Below are 26,497 nucleotides of genomic sequence, written 5' to 3'. Positions count from 1 at the left end.
TTTATAGGGATGTGTATAAATTGAATGCGACGTATTGCTAGCAGTACAGCCAGTACCTTTTTTCAGTAAGAAAATGCTCTTGTATTCTTGACAAAAATCAGTGTGAATATTTCACCCTGTGTGTCACTGGTACAACTATGTGCATGGAGGCTCTCAATTTATGTCTATATTTGTGCTCCCCTATGCTTTATTAAATACATCTAAGATGCTGGTAACCTTCAGCAAGGGCTTCCAGCTAAGCTCAGCTGCTCTTAAATTTTCTTCCTGGCAGCATCCTCCTTCCCACAGATTCCATGAACAGTGACAGTGAGTGTATTTCCTTTTCTATACTCAGCCTTTTCCTGAGCTGGCAGTGATGGGACTCACCTTGCTCAGGGACACAGTGAGTCAGCAGAACAGCTCAGTGCAGAGCAGCAAACACTGGGTGAGCACAGTTGTGGAAAATATGTTTGTTTACAAAAAGCCCTCTTATTTTTCAAGAAGGAAAAAACAACTGAGCAGATGCTTCAGTCCAACAAAACTTCTTTTTCAAGCATTCATTTGACTTACATCTTTCTATCAGAGGCTATATTATCATTTGGGAGGTGATTATCTGATCTCTGAGGAAAAGATAAAGAAAATTAAGACACACTGTTCTGATTCCAGCTCAACCACTACAGATATATCAGAAGATTCTTCTAACCTGGGGGCTACAAGACCAGTCCTGTAAACTACCCAGCAAATGTTGAGAATACATAATAGTGGCCTCACTGTATGCCCAGATGTGTTTTCAATTTTCCAGTAACATCCTCCTGTATCTGTTTTCCCCCTCTACATATGAAAAGCTTATAAATCTGAACTAATCTGGACAAGAAATAAATTCTAGAAATGGCCAAGTCTTTCATTATATTACTCAAGGGTAAACTGTCTCAATTTAAAATTTAAAAAAAGGCAAAACCAAACAAGAAAACAAAAGAACAAAAACTTTCCAGGTCTAATATATTGATGATATACAGAATCCAGACTGTGGGAATTAAGTTCTTGCTGTCATACTCATTGATGAAAAAATAGACTTTTCAACCAGAATTTATCTTTTGAAGTCTATGGGGAATTTTAATGTAAAAAATTATTGCTCCTTATTGGCACAGCAATTCTAACAAAAGGAGGTATAATTGCATTTTAGAGGCCAACATTAGATATGCTTCTTGAAAGACATTGGAAATTGTTCTCCAGAGTAAGGAAGTCCTTTATTACAATGGGTTTTAATCACATGGAAGCTGCACTTAGTGACTAAAAGGTCGATTTAAAAAAAGTGGACTTCAAAAGTGCAAACCTTGTAGATAGGAAAGAAAATAATATCCAGCATTTAATAGGGGAATCCTGATTATCCTTTATTATGGACTCTTGCTCAGTTTTTTTATGTAGATTACTAAACAGTAACTGAACGGATTTGTTGTTCTCAAAAGAATATCATGCCTGAATTCCTCAGCTCTCACCTCAAATTAAAATTTGTAGATGTCACTGTAATGACCTCTGTGCAGCATACAAAGATCAAGCTCTCTGAATCCCACAGAAAAAGATTATAACACACAGTAATAAAGCAGTGTGAGTTGGTGCTTCAGAACAGTACCATATCCATCATGTCTCTCTGACTCAATGAAAGTTGTTCTATCCTTGGGCTTAAGGGGGTTTTTGGACTGTAATTTGCTTGATATGTGACAGCATATTTATATCTGATCTATGGTGCACTACAGTACTTTGCAAGAAGAGAAAGAAGGAACTCCAGCTACAAAAGGAGATCCAAGTCCTGCAAGATTGGAAGAAATGAGAGTGCTGTTAATGATCAAGGGGCAAGGTAGAGTTCTTCCTGCCCTGTCCCTTGCTGTGTATAGGGTACAGTGTATTCTCCTGATATGGACATTTCCTGACTCTCTTGAGGAATATCTATTTCCTTTAAGTTAGGCAAGTTAAAAAGTGAACTCTGAAAAGCTGAATGTTCATTACCTTTTATATCACAGCTACTGCTAAGGTTCTTCAACTGTTTGAAAGCTGTGTATGAGTTTCCAGATTTATGATTTGGAATGATACGGTGAAGAGAAAAGAAAATCCCTCAGATAATAAGTTTCTTGAAGGGAGTGTTTAGAATGGCTCTGTTATTTCAGGTTAAAAATCTCTGTTCACAGATGATTCACTTTCTTCATAGCTGGTTGTCTACAGTAAGTCTTACTGAAGTATGTTCTGGATTGAAACTGATAGAAAAATCCTTTTAGTTTACCTCATGACACAGAAAACTGGCAAAACATGTTACACCTTTTAGACAGGGTAAAGGGTTCCAGTTTATCTGAAGGTCTTTCAGACCTTCTTATCAGGTTTTTCTGTTGATAACTAGACATTAAGCTACTTTGCAGTTTAGTGTCTAAATATTTATTAATGCGACTCAACTTTACTGATCTGTGGACATGTAGATGTGTATTTATGTTTCAGTTCTCCTCTCTCTCTGTTGGTCCCTTTACTCTATTGGCATCTTTTTATAATGTAAAATCTGCTCACAGGAGAAGTAATTGCATTGAAATTATCTGGCAGTGATTGCATAGTTGGGCAGAAATTAGATGGGGTAAAGTGATGGAAAGTTAAAGCTCAACATTTTACGATATGTTGTGGAAAAAATATTTCATTCTTTCACTTGTGCAATAATCTCTCCACTCCTTCCTGGACTTTCTATCCTGGATAAGTTAACAGGGTAAATTCTCCTGCTGCTGCTTCAAATTCTTCTCTAAATTACCATGTCAGCAGAGTTGCATTCACATTCCTAATGTCTTTGATTATTTGATTGATTCCCTGATGATATCCCTTAAATGTAATAGCGGTGGCTTTCCAAGCTGTTTTCATGTGGAGGTGAAGTTTTGCAGGGTCCAGTGCATTTGCTGGGGTTTTGTGTTTTCTTTCTTGTGTTTAAACAGTATTCCTCAGAGAGTTTTTTCTTTTTATTTTTTTGTTTGTCGGTTGGTTTGGTAGTTTTGGTTTTGTTTTGTTCTTAGAATGGACAGACTCGCTGCTATGAAAAAAAATTCAGAACTACTTTTTTTTCCTTCTGAAAGGGTATATATTGACAAGAACTTCAAAGCATAATAGTGTTGAGCATGCACTGCATACTAGGAGGGGGAGATGTAGGATCGTTGGAAAAATCAGATCTGACCAGAGACTAGCAGATTTCCTAGGGGTTATCATACTCTAGAATATGCCCAGCACTTCCCAACTGCTCCTGAATAGCACAAGAGCCATCCTAGAGGATGCAGGATAGCACAAGGGCCATCTCTCTCAAGAAAGTGCCCATCTGGGGACCAGGCTTAGGCTGAATCTGAGACAGATTGTAGAGTGCTTGATTTTGGAACCCAAATTCTACAGTAAATTGTTCTTATTTCCACATTTCTTTTCCTGAAAGAAGCAAAGAAAAAAAAAAAAAAAAGAAAAAGAGAGAAGGAAAAAACCCATAAAAACACAAAAAAAGGGGAAAACAGTGGGGAGGGGCACGGGGGAAAGGCAGCAGCTCCTGAGATCTCTCCTATATTTCTGCTCTTCATTGCACTGATCCTTTCTATGGGTTTGGCTATTAATACCTGATTGTGGGTGCTGTGATGAGGGGTCCTGCTCAGCGGGTGAGGGGGAGCAGGTAGGGGTGGGAAGGTCACTCGATGCCCTTACGTAAGGCGCTGAATCCGCAGCGATTTGTGCTCAGCAAAGCTGCCTCTGACTTACGTCATGTGGCTGCAGAGCCCAGAGTGGTGCCCAGTGCTGCCTGCAGCAGCAGCAGTGTAACCTTTCAGTGAAACTGTCAGTGCTTTCTCTCTCTGTGGAGAGCCTGGTGGATGTAGCAAGGTGGCTGTAAAGGGAAAAAAAAAAGCACTTTTTGATTGACCAATCTTGATTCTTGTTAAGGATAATTGGGTTTTAGAAGGTTACTGCTTCGAGCAGTATGTGTCTGTCTATTTATAAGATTTCTGAACACTCAGGCTGGATTCTTCCCCATCTTTGTCCAGGGATTGAGAAATTCTTGCTCTGGTCTGCGATTTTTAATAGATTTCATATACTTTCAAATGCTGCTTTCGGAGCTGGTAAGGAAAAATATTGTCCATACTCACATAGTAGCACTGTGGTAAAACTGTCTATTTTTTCCTTACCCAAACATGACCCTGAAATGTTTATTTTTAGACCAGTGTTGTAATCACGTACAGTGATTTCCCCAGAAGTCTGCCACTGTGACACTGAGAGAGATCTTCAGGCATTCACAGATGCATATTAATTCTCAAACAAAAGTATAAGCAGCTGAAGGTTAGAATGAGAAGTTCTATATCAACGTGCTACTTTGGTTCTGAAAAACTTCCTTTAAATAACATCCTCTCATCCTAAATTCAGAGCAGATTTAGAAACAATTTGGTAAGTTATGGGAAAAGAAAGCATTAGGACCCGTATTTGTAGCCCTGTTAATCACAGCTTGCACTTAATTACACAGTTTTGCATAAATCATAAGCATTGCATTTATATTGTTTTACTGTCTGTAAGGACTGCGGTGCTTTATGCAGACACTATTTCAGGCACTACTGAAATGCAACGTCCTTTTGAAGGATGTGGCAAGTGTATCATAGTCCATAGGACTGCTGACAGTGGCTGTGGGCAGGAAGAGGAGGACAAAGTTAAGAAAGGTAGAAAAGAGCTACTTGAACCATTTTATTCTTACTGTTGTGAAAAACATGTGAAGAATACCTGAGATTATCAAATATAGTTTTGCAACTTTTATAGAAAGACATCTCTGATAGCCTCCTAACAACCTGCTGAGGAGCTGAGATTAATATGAGGAAGCAATGGCAACTACTGAGCAACTAAAATGATTTCTTGCAGCATCCAGAATTTCCATTGTAGTTATCAACCTTAGCAGGTATCTTGTTCATAAAATTTCTCTCAAGGAAAACAAAAGGATAAAAGTTATAAAAAGACACAAAGCTACAAGTAATAAATATGTCTTTTGACTACTTTGCATTCTATGAGCTTTTGATGTAGAGCCCTGGGTTTTAATAAAGAGGAGCATCAGAATAACTTGTCAAGGACTATGCTCAGACGAATAGTATCATTATTCAGGCAACCTTTCCTTTAGGGTGCATGTTTTCAGCTTTAGTTGCCTTAATACTGTCACAGTTTAGGAATATCTCACACAATCACCTGCCCTTATTTTCATTGATTTGCCTGCAGGCCTATAGGAATCATAGCAGTCAAGAGCATTGCATAGATTACATTAGTGTGTCACGTTTAAATTACTGTGGAGGAGTCATAAATAGACCTGGAGCATTGATATATAAGTCTTGTCCTATAAGTTTATCATTCAGCAGCATGAAGTCTAAAAGAAGCATCAGATTTTAAGGTGTGTTTCTATTTCATAACATAACAGATAACAAATCATAACAAATTAGATCATGACTCAATGTAAGTTCTCTTGTCTCCTAACTCTGTGGTTTTTATTAAGAATTAGGAAATTACATCTCTAAAATTACATTTACTAACAGGTGATTCATTCAGTTTATAAGGTGTATTAAATAAAGCTTTTCCAACATTCACATTTATTAATGGACTCAGAAGAGACTTTTGTGTGGTACTTCATGAAGTTACATTTCTGTTACGTCAGAGTTCAGATTTCAATACAAATGGAGTTCTTAGCATTGTACAAGGAAGTGTCAGTCTCTTTTTCTCCAGGCTAAACAACCCCAGCTCCCTCAGCCACTCCTCATATGACTTACTCTCTAGACCCTTCATCAGCTCCATTGCCTTTTTCTGGACTCTCCCCAGCATCTCAAAGTTTTTCTTGAAGTGAGAGGCCTAGAACTGGACACAGTATTTGAGGTGCAGCTTCACCAGTGCTGAGTACAAGGGGGCAATCACTGCCCTGGTCCTGCTGACCACACTATTGCCGATACAGGTCAGGATGCCATCCTTAGCCATCTGGGCACACTGCTGGCTCATGTTCAGTTGCTGTCAACCAGCACCTCCCCAGTCCTTTCCCAGCAGGCAACTTTCCAGCCCCTCTCTCCCCAGCCTGTAGCACTGCAGGGGCTGTTGTGATCCAAGTGCAGGACCCAGTACTTGACCTTGTTTAAGCTCCTATTGCTGGATTTGGCTCCTCTATCCAGCCTGTCCATGTCCCTCTGCAGATCAACAGATCAACACTGCTGCCCAATTTAGTGTCATCTCCAAACTTACAGATCATGCACTCAATCCCCTCATTCAAATCATCAATAAAGATATTAAACAGAATTGCCTAAATACTGAGTCTTCAGGAACTCCACTAGTGACTGGCTACCAACTGGATGCAGTACAATTCACCAGATCTCTCTTGGCACAGACATCCAGCCAGTTCTTAACCCAGCAAAGAGTGCCCCTGCCCAAGCCCCAGGCTGCCAGCTTCTCTGGGAGAATGCTGTGGAAGACAGTATCAAAGGTTTTGCTGAAGTCAAGGTCCATCAACAGCCCTTTTCTTCATCCACCAGGCAGGTCACCTGGTAATAAAAGGAGATCAGGTTGGTCAGGCAGGACCTGCCTTTCCTACACCGGTGCTAACTGTGCCTGCTTCCCTGGTTGTCCTGCATGTGTGCTGTGATCACATTCAAGATATGTGCCAGAACCTTCCCAAATACCAAGGTCAGGCTGACAGGCCTGCAGTTTCCTGGATCCTCCTTCAGACCCTTCTTGTAGGTGGGCATCACAAAGGTTAGCCTCCAAACATCTGGAACTTCTGTGGTTAAGCAGGACTGATGACAAATGATGGAGAGTGTCTTGGCAAGCTCTTCTGTCAGCTCCTTCAGTATCTTCAGGTGGATTTCAGCCCTGTAGACCTGTGAGTGTCTTAAGTGGCACAGCAGGTCACTTAACTAATTCCACCTGTATTACAGGTTTTCTATCCTGCTCCTGTCCCCATCTACCACCTCAGGGAGCTGGTCGATAACCCATCTTTCTGTTGAAGACTGAGGCAAAGGAGGTGATAAGTGCCTTAGCCTTATCCTTGGTTACAATGTTGCCCTTTGCATATAATAAAGGATGGAGATTTTCCTTGGCCATCACTTTGTTGTTAATGTATTTTAAAACTCACTTTTTATTATCTTTCACAGCAGTGGCCTGATTGAGTTCTAGCTGAGCTTTCACATCTTTAATTTCCTCTCTGCATGACCTAATGACATCTTTGTACTCTTCCTGACGTACCTGAGCTTTCTTGTGATTAAGTCTCTTTTTTTCCTGAGTTCCAGCAAAAGCTCCCTGTTCAGGCAGGCCAGTCTTCCCCTGAGAGTTTGCCTTTTGGCACATAAGGACAGCTTGCTCCTGCACCTCTACAGTTTCCTTCCTGAAGTATGTCCAACCTTCCTGGATCCCTGTGTTTTTAAAGGCTGTTTCACTAGGGGATCTCAGAACAGTGTCCTGAACAGGCTGGAGTCCACCCTCCGGAACACCAAGGTAGAGATTTTGTAGTCCCCGCAGATTACTGCAGTTATTTTAGGTTTATCAGCATTGAGAAAATTTAATAGACTGCATCTTGTGGTGTTAGTGTATCTTATAGTAGAGTAATACCATACTCAGAGATAAATTATAAGAGATGCAAACTATTGACAAACTTCCACAACTTCTAGATGTCAGCTATTATGGGACCTTTTGCTGTGGAATGCATTAAATCTTTCTATTAGATTATTTCATTAATGTTATCATAGATAAGAGGATCCTGAAAACAATAATCTATTTTCCTTGTAACTATAGTGTTCCTTAGAGCTGCTGCCCTCAAGTACCATCCTAACCATCTTGTATGTATGAAATTCAGCAACAGGACTGTATTGAGACTCGGACTGAAGTACTTCGTTGTAGTTGGCCCAAGAAGGGGTCTATAATTATATATAATATAATGTATATATATATGTAGTTATGTATGTGTATATATATATACACACACATATATATAGGGGTTCTCTCCTATGTTATAAAAATTTGGCGTCATGCGCAGGTACACATCTCTGCACACTAAGGAGCAGCATACCTCTCCTTCCTTTTCAGCCTTTGTGTAGCCATCCCTTCTTCTGCCATTCCTCAGCAGCCAGCCATAAATACTTTCTGCTGTGAAAAGCTGGCTTTCAAAGGACAGATCTAATGTTTGACTGTCGTATATACTGCCTGAAGTTTGGTGTCATACAGATATTTTAGATAAATTGAGACTGACTTGATAGTTGTCTTCACCTTGACATTTAAAACCAGTTCATCAGACATCTCACAAGTCTTCTTGAGACTATGCTTATAGCACCTGGTTAATGGAGTAAAATACCAGATAAAGACAGCAATTCTATTTGGTTATAAAGGGTGATGTTTCCATTAAAGCTGAAGGGGACCTCTAGAGAGGGAGTCCAAAGACATTTTGATACACAAATTGGAAAGCTATTTGCACCCCACAGGCAGGCAAAAGAGTGTCACAGTGTGGATCCCTCTACAGTGTTACGGTAGACTTACATATCTCTGATCTTGTTTCAGTTTCTGTTTTGCAGGCTTCAGAAGGAAGTTTCCTTCCTTTTGTATAAAGTTGTTAATTTTCCTCTTGACTCGCAGGAGCATAAGGCATCTGATAATCAGAATATTCACCCTGAGTGCGAATATTACCAATTCTTTGGTGTAAGACCAGATTTTCCAGAAGCCCCCCTACAAGACAGGCACACTGTGATTCTGCTGCACATGGGCTGAGGCCTAAACACTATAGTATATGTCCTGCTATATGATTAATCTCCATGTTCAAGAGAATCCTGAAGCTACCTGAGATAAATATCTCCAGACAGACAATTTATCCCTGCAACTTCAGTTATTTCATTAAACAAGCTTCTGTGCTCTTACAAGGCATGAAGTTACCTTTGTTAGCCAGAAACAATGTCTCTATACGTTTATATAACAAAACCAATATGTTTTTAAAGTCACCTAAGAACATCACCAGTTTTCCTAGTGCTCCTAACACTCTTCAGTACCTGTAGGTTACTTCTGTATTCCTAGAAAAACTCATTTGTATTCATATAAATGAACAAAATGTTATGACCATGATGCCTTTCTAATCTTTTAGTAGCTGCCAGAAGTTAAATTATTATTTATAAATGCTTCAATTCTACTTGCCTTTTAAAGTCATTATAGCTCATTATGTGAAAAGCCTCTTTTATGAAAGCATTTAATAAAAATCACTTAAAACATGTCTTTGTTCAGAAATTACTTGCAGCAGGAGCTATTTTACACAGCTAAAAGTTTCAGGGTTAAAGGAAAAAAGAAAATCAGTCTTTACACTTATAGAATGATTTCCAGTAAGCTTTGATTAAGTTGTTTTTGAACCAGTATCTTTAAATTTTAACTTTTGCTACATGAAATGTGACAGCTTGAGTAGATATGATAGACAATATTAAATAATAGTTGCCATATATATCAGTTTATTTTGGGGAGTGATAGAGAAACTAATCCTGCTTCTCTTTCTCACACATTCAGATCCACAAATCTAATTACTTGATGAAATAAATGAGCTGTGAACTTTTTATATATTTGTACTCTGTTATATTTGCTTTTTTAGTTCTTTTTGTTGCTCAGTAGTTGTTTAGGCACAGTGTTGATGCACGACATCTACATGTTCAGATTAAAGCTGTCCCTTTGGTCTATTGCAAGATTAATTAAAACCTGGCACAGCTGCTTAATCAATTCCTGTGCCTCAGTTTTCTCCTCCAGAAATGAAGGTGTTATAATCCAATCCCGAAATGATTTTTAAAGGTGCTTGGAAGATAGTTTTTTTTCTAGTGATCATAGGAGTATTTAGGCTGACTGTATATTTGAGGTCCAAATGTACGAGACACTGAGGAATGGGTAACTTTTTTATTAGACATGTCCAGTGGGGTTTTTTCATACAATTTAGTCCTGAATATCAAACTGCTATCGTTTAATCTCTTTTTCAGGTCAGACAGCATTTTCTGATCCATTTTTACATGTAGGCTGATTTTCAGTGCTTAACACCTTTTTTTCCACCACTGATTTTAAAATGTATCAAGTGGGTTTAGGCATATTATTATAAGAGCAGCTGCAAAGAGTCTAGACAAAAGCCAAGAAAAGAGTTGAACGTTAGTAAACTTGGCCACAATGGAAGGTTGAAGCCAGAGCATTTGGCTAGTATAGAAAAGTGTAGACTGAAGACAGGAATGGTGATAATTTTTCATTTTTTTGCAACTGGATGCAGGACATGAGAACAAGAGAAAGACTAGAATTATTTGCCACTCTCCCGTGCTGTTCCATGACACTTAATGTGTAAATGACTATCAACTTAGCTTTCTCTTCCCCCCAGCTGAATTCACTATGTACCATATTCCCAGTGGCTTTCATGGTCTCTAATATGTGCCAATTTACTCCTATCTTATGTGTGATGAGAGATTTCTACTGAGCTGTTCATTGACACATGGCTTCAGCATCAGTGGAAAGAGTTTGCTTCTGAAGAGTAAGTAAAACAGGCCTTGCAGCATCAGTTTTGCTGGTGAGGGTTGCTAAGGCTTGTCTTTGCTGCTACTGTCTCTCCAGCATGCCTTGGTGACTACATTAACAGGTTATAAGGCCACAGCATCCCACTGTTATTTTATTTTCTCTCAATTATGGAAGTGCTGTTTTCCAAATCTCCTTGCACCTAAGGGGATTTGTGATATTTTTTCTTACCTGTCCTAGTCCTCTTTCTATATTGAAAATGTTTTTTGTCCAGAGCCTGAATTTTTCTCCTTGTTAATCTTGCTCTTTGTTATACTCCTCTGACTTGCTGTTTGTCTTAGTAAAGGACCATTAAAAGGCATCAGAATGTTGCTCCAGATGAACAGTATCCTCAGAAGAACATTGCTTCTCTTGCAGTAAAACAGTGTTCTTCCTACCATTTATTTTCCATCATTGGAAGATAGGCTCCTTTTCTAGACCTCTTTTTGCCTGGAAAGTCTCACTGTTAGAGAGCTCTTAAATGGGTTGTTTTCACAGCAGCATGTTGAGTAAAAGGGGACTGACGTTGCCTCAGCAAAGAAAAGACTTTCCTGAAAAGGGGACCCTATATGTACTCTGCATGCTGCTCATCTGAGCAGCACATCTACTTCTATGTTCAGCAGCTCTGAGGGCTGATTCTGGAGTTCAATTCCCCAAGCTCCATGGGAGAGGATGAAGTCCTACTTGTCTACAGTCTCAAACATCAAAGCCGGAGCACTGGCACCACCACTGCTGGTGATCCTTGATGTTCTCAGCATCAGTTCAGTGCTTTTTTCCTTTTCAGTAACTAAAAGTCCATGACGTGGGGTGAGCAGGAAGAAATGATACACATAAACTCCTGAAAACAGGCAAGCTTATCCCTAATAGCACTGAACAAGAAAAGTAGAAATATGCTTTGTTAGCTGAGCAGCCTTAGAATACTTTAACATGACAAGGTTTGACCTTTAGTAATGTGAAAATGCTGAATAGTTCTGAAAAGCAATGAGAAGGAAATCTGGTAACTTTCTTCAGAAATATCTGACTAGCACATAATGTTATGCCTGTTTAATTATTTATTTGTGGAGATAATCTTGGGAAATTTGTGATTATTAGGAGACTATGCCTTCACCAATTCTTCCAAGAAGCCTGAAATAAATCTCTTTTGGATCAATACATTTCTGACAAAGCTATTTTTAAAAAAGAAAGACAGACCTGGCTGGCTTCAAAGGTTTCCCAAGTTGCTAGGCTTGCTGAACCAAGTATATATGCTCTATCTAAATTTTCATACTTTTGGGAGCTCAATTTTTTCATAAAAACTTATTTGTCATTCCATCTAGAGAAGAATGAATTTATCTGGAAGTGTTCCATCAGTGTCACTGCCTTCCTGCAGATGAGGAGAGAGAAGTTTCGAGCATTCCCAGTGGTGAAAAGTACCTCATCAGCAACTGTTGCCATGTCAGGCACATCACTGATATTTAGTGTACAATGTTTTCATGATCTATCAAGAAAGATTAAATTCCATAGATGAGCATCAATCTGGAAAATGTTTTGCAAAGCACTAGACAAAGTTATCTTTATGTACTGCATTGCTATGTGTGGCAATGACATGAGGCTGTCTTAACAGGTGGTGAAATATTCTGTTGGCAAGCTACCAAATCATGCTGGAAACTTTCGGTTTTGTTTCCCCAGCGCTCCATTATACCAGTTCTGTAGTGAAGGCTGATCTGAATCTGCAGAGAGAAATAACATCCTTGCTGGACATAAAGGAGCCTCTGGGTGGGCAGCATCTTCACCTCAGGGCATGCTGGATCAAATGTGGGTGTCTCTTTCTAGCCCCAGCCAATTCCTTTCCAAGAAGTATCTGTGGAAATGTCACAGATCAGTCTGGAGGAGGCAATCGAGATTAGGTGTCTGTATTGCTACTTTGAGCATATGGACTAATTTAGAAGCCAAACTGGTAAGACACAAAAACACTAGTAGCCTTTCTTGTAGAAATAGTGATGTAAGTGGAAGGAAAATAAATTAACCTGTTAGCTCTTTGATGCTGTGAGATGAGAAATAAGTGAGCTCTGTCAATTTACCCACGTCATGAATGGCCGTAATGTTGTCTCTAGTTGGCATCATCTCTGCATAGTTACTGACGTAAATGTAATTTTGTGTTTAATTATAATCTTACAGGCAATCATTTGAAAGAATGTATTAAATAAAATAAAAATATCTCTTTTATAGTTTTTTTCCCAGCAACTCTGACAATTTCTTTAAAAACTTTTATTCGGTTCTTCCTCCACATTGAAAAAATTGCTGTCACTCACAAATTACCTCTGCCTTCTGTGATGAGAAGTAACCTATAATGCTATCAAAAGAGACTTACAACTTCATATCATTCTACTGAAAGGACATGTTTTGCCACTAATGCTTTTTACCTACTTAATGCCAAAATCCATCTATTTTATTAAAAATTGGTCCTGTTTTATTTTAATCAAGACCAATAGGAAATATTTTCAGTGATCTTGGAACTGAGAAAATCAGACACAGCAGAGGGAATATAAGGGAAAATAGCCTGAAAAGCATCACTATTGAAAGTCAAAGCCTAGTTTCCTTAAAATCTGTGATCCACTAAAATCATATCATCAAAGCTGAATAAACAAGACTGCTATCCTGTGGAGCTAAACAGTAGGAAGATGCATATGCACTTCAAGGTGTCTTATATTGAATTATTGAATGAAATCTTTTTATTTGGCCATGTGACTGAAAAGCTTTTTGTTTGATTCTTTTTTTCCAACTGCCAACAGCCAAGAAGAACATCACATATTTGCTCTGATAAATCCAGAGAGACAGTCTGTAAAGGACAAAGTTGTCTTTTCCCAGGTAGAATTTAAATGTTTGATAACTAGAGATAAATTAGAAACTTATATTTGATATATCTCTTCTTTGCTCAGAAAAAAAAATTATTTAGAATTAGCACAGTGTCTGTTAGGTATCACTATGGAGGACTTTGGTACGATAAACTGTCTTAGTTGACAGTCTTGCTCAAGGATGAGCCTTAGTGGCCCTTCTGTACAGGAGAATGAATCGTTTATTGTACTGTGGCTTCTTCCAGCTTAAAAAAATTCTTGCACTTAATTTTTTTAAGTTGATTTCTAATGTTCCTTGACAAGATCTCAGAAGCATATTTTTAAGAAGTTCAATCTAGGCCATCACTTAATTTTTAAACAATCCAAATCTAATTTGAAGTTTCAAATTGAAATTTTGTCAATGGCAATTATTTTCTATTTGATCCTATGGTTTTTTATTCCTTGGAAATATGGTGGAAAAAAGTTTATCAAGTGGCTGCTTAAGCCCTTTTTTTCCTCATTCCTAAGGACTAGGAGTATCAAGTAAATAGACAACAAAAGAACTAGCTGGTCACCAGGTAAATATAGCCATCAGAAGTTAAATTATTAATCATATTTTTTGGTAGGATCTTCAACCAACTTGAGAGGATGGCTCCCTTGTATTCAGTGCTATAAGGGGCAGATGTTCAGATTGTCTCTTGGTTTGAAAAGCTGGCAGCCCAAAAGTTACTAAAACAGGTAAATGAAGTTGTCACATGAACAAACTGAAATGCTATCAAAGGCAGTAAAAAAAATATTTATTCTATTGTTGATGTTTTATGGAGGGAACAGTTTTAAGGAAAGTGTCTTCTCAACAGTAACAGTAACAGTAGAGGACAATCCAAAGGGTAGTAAGAAAGTGGAGGAACTGGTAAGAGGGAGGGAAATAAGAAGTGTGAACCTGAGTGCACAGCTAGTACCCCAACAGCTGACACTCTGGTCACTATTAGAAAGCTGTCCAGGTACTTTTCAGCTAAATTAGTAAGTATAGGCAGTAACAACAGATGATGGGGTGGGGTTTTTTTTGGGGTTTTGGTGGGGGTTTTGGGGTGATTTCTTCATTTGTTTGTTTGGTTTGGTTTGGTTTTTTTTTTTTTTTTTTTTTTTTTTTTTTTTTTTTTTTTTTTTTTTTTTTGATTCAGCAGGGTAATGTTTTGCTTTATTTAGGATGAAGTAAAGGACACAGAAATTCAGCCAAGGATATCACTGCTAATAAGACCTTGTTCAATCTTTTCAAGAAGTATGAAAGCAACATAAGCCACAAAAGGGCAAAGAGATTGTCTTTGCAGTTCTTTGAGATGCCTTTTTGTCTCATTCTTTCTCTTCTGTATAGCTCTAGAGCAGACACTCTGAACACAACAGATTTCTGTACTGCTATTCACAGGAGGATGACCCAGAGGTTAAGACGCTAGTCTAGAATAATCAGATTTTGGCTTATGATCAACATTCTCTGAACTTGGTGTAGAAGTTTGCCTTTTCTGTACCTTTTTTTGCCCAATGGTAAAATGATCAAAAATGCACTATTACTGTATTAAGCAATTTTGTGAGGAAACAGCAAACTCAAAAGTTTGAGGATCGTAGTTGTTACTATGCTATTAATAGTTCAGTTCAGCAGCCCACACAGACTGCTTGAGTTGTATCCTGCTTTGCCTCAAGCTGCCATCCTATGTCATGTTTGCCACCTGCACAGAGGTGTTTGAGACATCCTGTGTGATCAGAGATTACTGTGGGAAGGCAAATGAATCAAACCCGTGATTTCTCAAAGTTGATTCTTTGTTTTTAGCTTGGTCCCTAGTCTCTCATAATCGTTTGACTCACACTTAATTCCTTCTTTGATTTCTTACTCTTTTTTTCTCTATATATCTTGATCTATGTTGTTTACTGTTTCTTTCCATTTTGTTTACCTGTTTAAGCTACAGTCTATGAAAATCACCTGCCGTGCACCATTCCAGCATCTCTGCCTTGATACTGTCCTGTTATATAGGCTACTCTCACACACAGTCTAGGGAACAGCTTCTTTATCGTTTGAAGCTGTACCAGGTTTCCACATCCACTGGGGATAAGCACTGTTCAGAATACATACAGAGAGTATCTGATGAGCCACCGTATCATAGGGGACCCCATAGTATTAAGTCTTGTGAAGTTCTTAAGAGAAAAGCAGAAGTCCCTAGCAGAGTACTGACATAGCTGTTAGTATTCTATCTCTTCTCATAAGCAAAATGAGGCCTTTGTAAACTTAAGAGCTCATCCTTCAGTCTCCTTGTATTTCTACTGCCCAGCTAAGTTTTACTGCTGGACCTCTTAGGGTCACACTTGATGCAAAACAGTAACCTCCTGCTGCGGAGTTAAATTTTGCAAAGGTCTTTACTTCCAGTAAAAGAAATTTTCTGGATGTTGCAAAAAAAAAGGGTGAACAAAGGTCTGTGTACATACTGTGGTACACTGCAATATGCAGATCAGTGTCCTCTACAAAGTTCTTTTTGGTTTTAACCAAATGACCAAGGACTAAGGTAGCAGTCTGTGACTTCATTCCAAAAGCAATCAAATCTTGTTTATTTTGTGGATCTCTTTAGAGATCATTATCTGGGCAATGATGAACAATTTGATTCTGTGATTTGCAGCAATGTTACTATGATCATCTCTCATTGCATAATGTTCACATTTGTAATTTAGGCTCTATTTCCCTCTTAAATTTTGATTATGAGAATGTAGCTTATCACAGTGGTTTATGCTTCTCTGGATATTATTCAGTACTCTTCTCATTTGTTAAACCGTCTGTTCCAATGCATCATGGTATTTCACAATACTCAAAGCACCAGCAAGCAAAAGCTTACAAAAAACTACCAAAAGCAAAGCATTTGTAAGAGAAGTACATCTTTTTGCTTCTTTAAGTAGTGAATACCTTATCAGAGCTTCACAAACATCAGGACTGTCCATCAATAAGAAAAATCCACTGGGTCTATAAAATGTAAAGAGATGACATCAGTAATTCATTGAAATTCAGTTTTAGTGCTTGGGAGAAGGCTCTGAAGTAGCCTCACTGCACAGTTGTCATGTGTCTTCCCTAGTTGTCTTCTTTTGAGGGGGTTTGAAGAGAGATTCATTAGAGGTTAGGTCTATATCATATAGACAATTAGTCTGACCTGTAGAGTTGTCTTTATGCTCTTCCATACTGGAGAGTGCCTGGTACCTAGCAGCTGCCCTCCTCCATTACTTGGGCCATATTTCGTGCATTCATTCAGTTCAGTAGATGATTTCTCTTTGATTTTGCACAGCAGAAGTTGCCTATGTTATACATTAGGATAGCAATTGTGGAGCTGCATAATCCCTCTAAATGATACATTCCCAAATGCAGTTTACTGTGATGGCCTTTCTTGGAGGATATGATCAACTGTGTCAAACTTGAGCAGTAAAACTCAACTGTAAATGGTGGACAAATTAGCATTATTGTGCCCAGTGTAAGAGAAGACCTAGTGGAGTCTAGGAAATCATTACCAGTACAGTAATAAATATATACAATACATTACAGGACAGTGAAAATTTTCAGTAATTTGATGAATTTGATGAGTTGTTTTGTGTGTCATTAGTAGTGCCAGTGTGCACAGAAAAAAGAACTGGTAACCACAGATGGCCTGAAGCTGATCTGGAAACCTGAGCTAAGTTCAGTCATTTTATAAGATTAGTAACAGAAAACTAAGTAATTGCTTATAAATGAAGGGCTTTATTATAGCATCTTTCTGCATTTTTTGTGGTAAAAAATCTCATAGGAAAACGCTCAGTGTTCTGTATTAATCACGTTTTCACACTTTTGAGTGGCAAAGGGATTTTTTTTCCACAACCTTGCAGCAGATATTAATGAGAACAGAGGCTTCGGCAAACATTTCACTGTCAGCTGTTGTTGTTGCAGGAATGCAATTGTGAAATAGCAGCAGGAGTATAGGGCAAGGCTGTTCTTGGAAAATGTGTGACTGTATACCATGGAGAGTATGAAATTCAGTCAACTGCTTAGAGAAGAAAAGCGACTGAGCCTGTTGCATTAGAGCTATGATGAGATCAAAATATTCGTAGCAGAACTGAAACTGAGCAATACACTATGCTATTGCACACACAGGAATCTTAACTCTCTCATAAAATGGTAATTTATACTTACTGAGTGTGTTCAGCACTACAGAAAAAATTAGCAGGTTTAAAAAAAATTATATTTATTCTTTTTCTAATTATGAAAATCCATCTAATTTTTAATCCTACAGTGTTACAGTATTGAAAAATATCTTAATGCCTATCTTCTTTTACTGACCATATTTTGAGATTTCAGTGCTGAGGTGAAATGGAGGCAGAAGACTGTAGACATAACAGAAGAAGACTGGTTTTGTTATTAAATGCCACCCAACTAGATCTTAGATTTAAATGTTACCTCTTTGGAGAAGAGGCTTTCTATTAACTGGACGAAACAAATAGGTCCATAAGCTCAATATTTACATATCTGTGATCCATTGCACTATCTCTTCCTTCCTCTCTTTGCAGCAGAACAACTAAGCAGAATCCTTGTATTGATTCTCCTTCTGTTTTCACTTCAGCAACCCATGTGCTAACTGTGAGGAGGTGGGAATCTTGTGTGGCTTCAATGACTCTTGAGTATTCTGTTTCTTGTGCTTAATACCCTGCTGTCAAGCTTGAGTGAGAGTCAGTGTAAAAGTTTTGAAATTATTTCTATGCTGGGGTTTATACTTTAATATGTTCTCTTCCTAGCTAGCTTTTATTTCTGGAATAAACAGGGTTTCTTAAACTTTGCTCCTACGCTTCTAAAATACCAGCTGGGTATCATGGATGTTACCATGTGTAACATTTCTGACACTTTTTTATGGTTTTGTGGTATTGGACACTGTACAGCATCCCATTGCATGAAAAAAAAAATCTTTTTAAACATGGAGGTGCTTGTGGTGCTTGTGTGGTTATTTTTGGTGGGAGGGGATGGCTGGCTTGTTGGCAAGATGATTGGTGGGATGGAGTTTTTTTCCTGTCTGGAATTACTGTCAGGCTCTGGTGAGGTTGGGGCCATGTATTTTTGCTTTATGGGTTGATGTATACTACTTCATAGTTGGTTAAGTTAAAATACAGTCATGCTTACTTTGAACTTAAGCACTTTATTGTTCTCAAAAAGATTTGGATAGGGAGTCTATGACAATAGTTTTGAACTCTGTTAAGTGTTTCTCTTGCTTTTCACACTGGGATTATTCTGTTATACCCTAAATTGTGCTACTTTTGGCATATTAGCTTAGCTTAATTTTTTCAGTATTTTAACAGTCCTTTGAATTTCCTATGAAGTCTTCTCCTGGATATCCCTATCTGAGCAGTCATTTCTTCCTGCCCTGAGTGGTTTTAAACATGTTGGTTGTTCTTTAAGAATACTGATGTGTGACTGGGGATGATGCATGTTGGGATGTCTGCTGAGGTCAGTTCCTGTCCACCCTGCTGCTACTCTGCAGCAAGCTGAGCTGCCCTTGAGGCAGCTTCTGGGTGGCCACAGCTTACATCAAAGAATCAATTTCAGGGTTGGGGAGGCTTAAATTTTTTTTTTTTCTTTCCTTGAGTTGCCATAGTCTTAAAAACTTTTTGAACAGACACATCTGTCAGGGTGGTAGTCTCAGTAAGTAGTATAACACTCATCCTTGCCTCAAGACAAGAGTTTTCAGTGTTATCAAGCTTTCTCAAGCTAATCTGTACTATATTGTACTATATAGTTTCTTCAGTGTGTTGCAAGCACTTAACAACATTCGCATTACAATCATTCTAAAATTGCTCAGTTGAATTCAAAATCCTCATAAAACTGAATGTAATATATGGTAAATAAAGGCACTCAGAGGACTAAAGGCATGTTGTTTAATCTTACATCATCTGAAGGTTTTATTGAAGATGCAGCACCCGCAAATGGAAATATTCTTGATGATGTTTATAAATTACATCAGACATGATTGATGTTCTTACTCAAATTTTGTGTGTTAGTGTAGAATCTGCCATATGTTATGTCAGTACCACATTAACTGGCAATTCCTGTCTACTTGTAATTACCTGACAGTATCTAAGTTTACCATTGTATTAAATTTAGCTTTTCATTCTCAATGCTAATTTGACTTAACTATTTAGTTCATATATTCTTAGCAACATGCTGAATCAACACTGGTATTCATTTTAGATACTTAAAAAAAATCTTTTTATGTCATTTTAAGAGAAAGTTTAGTGGTAGATGAGTTCGTTTAATGATATGAAATGAGGTAGCTTTTATCCTGTTTTATTTTATTAGGATGAACATGTTCATTGACTATTTTATATAGTCTTCAGAAGATTACAAAAAACTTGAGTATAGAACATTTATTGAGATTCAGTTTGTGTCCATTTCTTTAGTTTCTAAAATTTATTTTATTGTAAATGATACAGACTGTTCATACATATTGGTAGATGTTCTCAAACTTAGCTTCAAATGTTATTTCTCTGTATGGGTATGCTAAGGAAAAAGAAATGCTAGCTACTTGCCCTCACTAAGTTCTGGACTCACTCAAGCCTTTCAGGCCACCACATGTTCAAGATCTTTGATTCCTCTGCTCTCTTTTTTTTTTTGTTTATTTTCTAATAACCTGAATTCAAATCTGTATTATGGATTACTGACCACTTGGACCTAAAATAAAATATTAGCCACTTAGCTAATTTCCATTCTTTAGCATGTCGTAGAATCCTCCAAGACTTCAACACAATCCATCTACCCTTCTCCTGTCCACATGGGGCACCAATAGACTGAGCTATTCCTGTTACTAAAGTTAATTCTTACCTAGAAGGGTAATATTTTACGAAGAGTTTGGTGATGAGAGTCTGTGAGGTTTTTGGGACTAGTTAACTGTCTTAAAAGCAACCAAAAATGCCCACATATGCCAGAAAAATGAACATAGCTATTGGCAGCAAAAGGCTAGTCTGTCTTTTTTTCCTTCTCTCATATCATTCTTTCTGTCTTTCTGCTGTAATTATGTCAAAAGTTCCTCTCACATGCCATGTCCGCAGGTAGTGTTGCATCAGCTTCATTATTATTTTGACCTCTGGTTTCCCCTGAAGCAATGCTCACTTTGTGCACTCTGATTTTATACTGTGAAGCTGTCTGGGCTTGAGGGAAGAAGTGGTCTGACAAAGAATATGGTAGTACTGGAGCTGTACATTCTTTGTTTTGAGAAAAATTGGTTATAATGTTTATATGTTTATTCATAGGATCTGCTAATTGCTACTGTTTCAATTTTGGGCAGCTTCTGGGTTTTGTTTTGGTTTTGTTTTAATTTGTTTGGTTTCATAATTAACTGTGCAAATAAATAGTTTGGTCAATTTGTAATGGGAGAGCAATCTGAACATCAATCTGTGGGATGGTTCATTCCCACAGTATTCCAGCAAGTACTCTATAAAGATTTGGGGGTTGCTTTATAAGTAGGATGAAGTCTATTTGCAGCTATGTTTAAGTCTTCAGTATTATAATGAACAGATAGCAATGCGATTTAATAGTAGAATGCATTTATTGTGGTTAAAAACAGTATAAAGTGTAGCCGTGTCAAATTACTTTTGAGATTGCTGGTTGAATAGCCCTTATTGCTGAATTATTGTAGCATATTTATCTTGTGGATTACAATCTACTTATGAATTTAATGATGGGAGCAAAATGAACATTATGTTTTAAATAAGCATCAGCCTTATAGTTCTTTAACTTTTATGAATTTATGTTGAAAATCATGCAGATAAGAATAATGTTAATACTGTTCAGTGTCATCAGAAGAAAAATCTAATGAGGTTTTTTTCTTTCTTTGTCTAAACTGGAGGACAGCTTGTAGTGCCAGCAGAATTCTCTCATTCTTTCTTGCTTTGAAACCGTGGGATTCTTTGCTAAAAGAAAGGTTGCTTCACTAAAAAAAACCCAAGCAGCATTCCTCCAAGGACTCCATACTTGGAAGTATATTTATACACACACACACATACACACACCATACTCCTGCTTTTATCTCTTTTTTGGTTGTTGTTGTTGTTTTGGTTTTTTGACAGAATTTGTTTCTTTTGTGAACTTTGGAAATTGTAGAGCACAAAACACCCCCAAAAGTAAATTGCTATTTACGCATAACTGCAAGAACAGAAGTGTTGAAAGTAGCAGTGGTTTTGGTTTGTGCCATAAATATTAAATTGTTCCTTTTTCTTTTCACTATAGGTACTTCAAAAACTAGGAAAAGCAGATGAAACTAAAGATGAACAGTTTGAAGAATATGTTCAAAATTTCAAACGACAGGAGGTCAGTTACTTTTTCAGTTTCTTTAATTGTGTCTTAAGAATGCAAAATATTTAACTTGCTGATTTTGAAGAAGGTGTTGCAGGGTAAGATTTTATTTTTTTTGGTGGGTGCAAGATTTTGTTTTGCAGCTTTCAAAAGGAGCTAACAGTTGCATTTGTGCATGCAGAGTGCTGAAATACAGGCTGAAAATAAAAGGACATTTGTAGTCATGTGTAACATCATCATGCTTGAACTGCTTGAGATCAGCGTGTCAGTACATTTTCACCAGTAACTGAGGACAGAACCCAACCTCAACCACATGCAGCTTTGTAGTCTTCTTCTTACAAAAGGAGAAGCATGGTTTCATATGTGGATTACTTTGATTGGTGCTATATAATAATACTGGATTTATAAGAGTGAGTAGATCAGTAGTTTTGCACTCCACATGTGTTGTAACACTCCCTGTGGGTACTGGTGTCTGTGGTGGCAGTACAGATGAATCATAACTAGGCAGCAGTGCTCAATTACTGTTAGTGTTAAAAACAAAACACAGGAATGCAAAGGTGCTCCAAGGAGTTTATAACCTACTCCCAATGCAATCCTAAATTCCAACCCAAATTACTTGTTTCTTTGTTAGACAGACTTTTTGGCTCTGAGGTGATGAATTGAAATTTATATATAGTACCTTTCTAGTGCAAATTGATGCCTACCATGAACTGTAATAATATCTTGGTAATACCACCAAGAAAATAGTCTTGTTACATAAGTATGAACTGATGTATCTGTTGTTTTTGTGAGCTGTTATTTAGAGCTCCTATAGAAAGGAACTGGAGACTGAGAACTACTCCTACACATTTTACACAATGTAAAATTTGGCTTATGTCCATGTTTGCAGTTTCTGCTCTGAATCAGTCCTATTCTACCAATAGGAACTTTCCTACTGGAATAGGAATAGCACTTTCCTCCGTTCTATGTAAACACAAAGCCTGCATCCTGACTGCTAGAATGCTTATTAACTCTTTTGCATCTCATTGTCATTTAGCCTTTATTTTCCTTTCAGTGTAGAGGAGAGGGAGGTTTCAAGAGCTACTGAGCCTGCAACAACCCTTGAGAGGTCAGCTAACCTTAAGTATAGAATGATCTTTTTATTACTACTCTCCAAAGATGATAAATGAGGACTCCCAGTTCAGCCCACTGAAAGGATAAAGGAAAGAGCATAGTGCTCATTATCCAGGAAACAGAAAATTGAAAATCTGAAATTTTTGCCTGAAAAGGAGATTAGATGGTGGGTCTGTACCAAACTCAGAAGAAGGCTATGTGTAAGGTTATGTACATGTCATGGTTTGATACTGGCCAAACACCAGGCACCCACAAAAGCCACTCACCCACCCTCCCCTGCCACAGCTGGGCAGAGGAGAGAAAAATTTAATGAATGCTTCATGAGTTGAGATAAGGACTGGGAGAAAACACTCCAAGGGCAAAACAAGCTCAACTTAGAGGTACAAAGTGAATTTATTACTAACAGAGTCAGAGGAGGATAACAAGAAGTAAAATCAGCCCTAAAAAAAAAGACCTTTTCCCCCCAGCCCCTCCCTCCTTCCTACCAATAGCACAGAGAGAGTATGGGGGTTTGGTCAGTTCACCACCTGAGGTTTTCTTCCACTGCTCAAGAGGAGTCTTTCCCTGCTACACTGTGGGGTCCCTCCCACGGGAGACAGTTCTCTGTGAACTTCTCCAGCATGGCTCCAAATCTTATGAGCAGCAGTCCTGCCAAAACTGCTGCAATGTGAGTCACTCTTCCACAGGGTGCAGTCCTCCAAGGACAAGCTGCTCCAGCCTGGAAGCAGGGGACCCCTTTTTTCCCTGGGTCTCCCACTGGATCGCAGCCTCCTCCAGGCATCCACCCTCTCCAGCATGAGCACCCCCCACAGGCTGCAGGTGGATCTCTGCATCCCCCATAGATCCCCAGCTGTTTCACCATGGTCTTCACCACAGCCTGCAGAGGAATCTCAGTTCTGGTGCCTGGACCACCTCCTCCCCCTCCTTGTCTACTGACCTTGGTGTCTCCATGTTGTTTCCCTCACGTTCTCACCTTCTCTTCTCTGGCTAGCAAAAAACTGTGCATTCACACTTCGTTTTGATTTTCTTCTTAAATATGTTATCACAGAGGCATTACCATTATCTCTCCTTGGCCCAGCCTTGGCCAGCAGCATGTCCATCCTCAGAGCCATCAGGGATTGGCTCTGCTGGAAACAGCATAAGCTTCCAGCAGCTTCTCACAGAAGCCCCCTCACTACCTGTGGCCCCCTCACTATCAAAGACCAGGCCATTCAAAACCAGCACAGTGCAGCAGATCTGTCCGGAGAAAACCATCATCTAGTTTCCCCAGTCATCCATTCCCATCTCTTTCTGAATATAGTTGAATAAGAGCCTCTTCTGGACTCGACAACCCAGAGCTGAATTACCCAGATGAATCACCATGGAGAAACTGAGTCATCCCATGTCCAGAGACAACAGAGCACAGTTGCTTTGCAGAGCCTCAGGACTTTCTCTGTCAAAACCATTAAGCTCCTGCAGCTGATAGCAACACTAAAATCATTTAGATTTGTAACAATGAATACAGCTATTTTCATTTTCCACTTAAGTTGTAAACTGAAAATTGCAACTCTAAATCAAAAGTGTTCTTTTGGAACAAAGAAAATTTATAAACTCTTATGTGATATTATGACACAGATTTTAATTGTATTACAAAGAATTTCTTGGGATTTAAACATTTATTTTGCACAGCTAGTTGTGAATATGCTCAGCCTCTTAACTGACTCTGAAGTTCAGAATGACAGAAAAAAAGTAATTTCTGCATAATTTTCTCATTTCTCTTATGAAATTATCATCAAAGGCCAATGAGGATTTACCAGAAATTTTGTCTGTATTCTGTTTTTCAAGCAATTGCATCTTACATGTTCTTTTTCTTTACAGGAAATACAGCAGCAATTACCTTTATCCCCATGTATATTTTAATGACTCACAATCATTAAAAGTCACACTTTAGTGCTCTAAGAGAGCAATATTCTATTTCATATGCATTTCATATGGAAGTATATGCATACTTACTTTATCTTTCTACATGAGACTTCTTTTGCTTTACATACTACAGTGAAAATATATTTTAGTGCTTAAACCCATAAATATTATGTGCTGTGTATGTACACAGAAGAGCTATAACAGTTGCTACTACAAAAGCAGCTTCCCATGTCATATTGTCAGAAAAAAAAAAGCAAAATGTCAAAGGCTGTTGTTGCTAGTTTATAGAATTAGGTGAAAATGAAGAGCTTTTTTTAACTGTTGTTGAGTGATCACAATCTGCTTCTGGGGACTGTTTTACTTAATGTGCACCTAATAGTAAGAGCTGCTTATTGAGTGTAATTGTTATGGTTCCTGAAAAGGCTTATCCTGTCCAAATTTTCTTTCACGCAGGCATACTTGGCTGCCTTACAGCTGTGTCATGACATTGTTTAAAAGTTGGTTTGTGAGACACTTAACATTTTTGAAATCCTCTTTTTGCATCAGCTCTGCCAATGATTTTTTAAAACTTATTCATGAATTAAAATACCCAAGATGAGATTCATCACCTACACATAGGTGCCAGATGTGTCTTACAGTGTCCCACCTGGTCCCCAGACATTGCTCCAGAAAAAGACATAATGGCTTTGGCCCCAGTTCTCTATAATACCTGCTGTCTTGAGTACCATGTGGCATCTCCAGCTGCAACAGACACACGTGTTTTGGCATCTGAACCTTGTGCCTAGAGAGTCCCAGTTCCAGATTGCAATACCTGAATGTGGGTATCTGTGTTTCCAGGAGTTGGGTATTCCTTTGATGCTTGTGCTAAACTGGACAGCAGGCAAAGCAAAAACCTACCAGATTCCTGGGGGCATCTGTGGGCCTTAATGTCTGATCAGCCCTGTCTGGGTCCCCTAATTTTGCACATGGATCCAGGAATCCCATTTTATCTCAACCCTTGGCATAAGTTACACGACAGAGTCATTCCCATGCCAAGGGAACCCCTGTTTCAGCTGATACTCCTATCTGGATCTCTCAGACAAACCTGGACCTGGTTCAAACCCTCACGAAATTGTGGGTTGTAAGGAAAAAACTTACCAGTCACTGTCTCTGCCCACCTGTCACAGATCCTGTAGGATGGCGCCCATCAGTGAGGGCATAGGCTCCACTGAAGTCACTTGTGGTTCCTGGTACAATCCCAGCAACTGTGAGGGTTCTGGGTTAGTTGTCTAAATGTTGGCATCTGTTCCCACTTGCAAGGCCCTGGTGTGTCCTCCCTGGTTTCCAGTTGCTGTTCAGAAAAGCTGGGAGGTCTCTAAGGACCAGTTGTGTTTGCTATTTGTGGATGTATCAAAACCAGGACTAGATAACTATACTGGAGTGAATGGTTTTGACTACCAGATTTTCTTAATTGCTCTCCTGACTCCACGGGTTGCTCTTAAGAGATCTACATTGGTTCTGTGACAAGGAGAGACACCCAACTCATGTAGACAATGATGCTTTAATCTCGAGTTGGATGAAGGACATGATTAAGAAAGGGAGCTTCAATGTGTATTACCAATAATAACATTAAATTCAGTCTGTGTTTTGCAAAATCTTATTTTCTCTGGGAATTATTAATTATTTCATATATCTATAAACCATCTTTAAAGCTATCTAATGTCTCCCTCCCATTTAGACCCTCCCTCATTTTATAGGTCTTGTACATGGTCTTGAGATGGTGTCATAGGTTAATACAGTTTGGTTTTTTGGTTAATAGGATATTGTTCTGCTAGGA

General features: G+C 38.4%; 1 protein-coding gene across 3 annotated transcripts in view; it reads left to right on the top strand.

Moving 5' to 3' along the window:
* The window catches only part of AMPH (amphiphysin), a 112,518-nt gene that overhangs the window by 33,115 nt on the left and 52,906 nt on the right, over positions 1 to 26,497 (top strand). For all 3 annotated transcript variants that reach the window (XM_083865413.1, XM_083865412.1, XM_083865410.1), the window contains exon 2: positions 21,601 to 21,681. In XM_083865413.1, coding sequence (XP_083721539.1) covers positions 21,601 to 21,681 — 81 coding nt within the window. The remainder of the gene's footprint in view (positions 1 to 21,600; positions 21,682 to 26,497) is intronic.

Source organism: Zosterops lateralis (genome assembly GCF_965231275.1).
Source record: "Zosterops lateralis genome assembly, chromosome: 1".
Lineage (NCBI taxonomy): Eukaryota > Metazoa > Chordata > Aves > Passeriformes > Zosteropidae > Zosterops > Zosterops lateralis.
The sequence above is the reverse complement of the archived record's forward strand: the minus strand, read 5'-3'. Positions and strand labels throughout refer to the sequence as shown.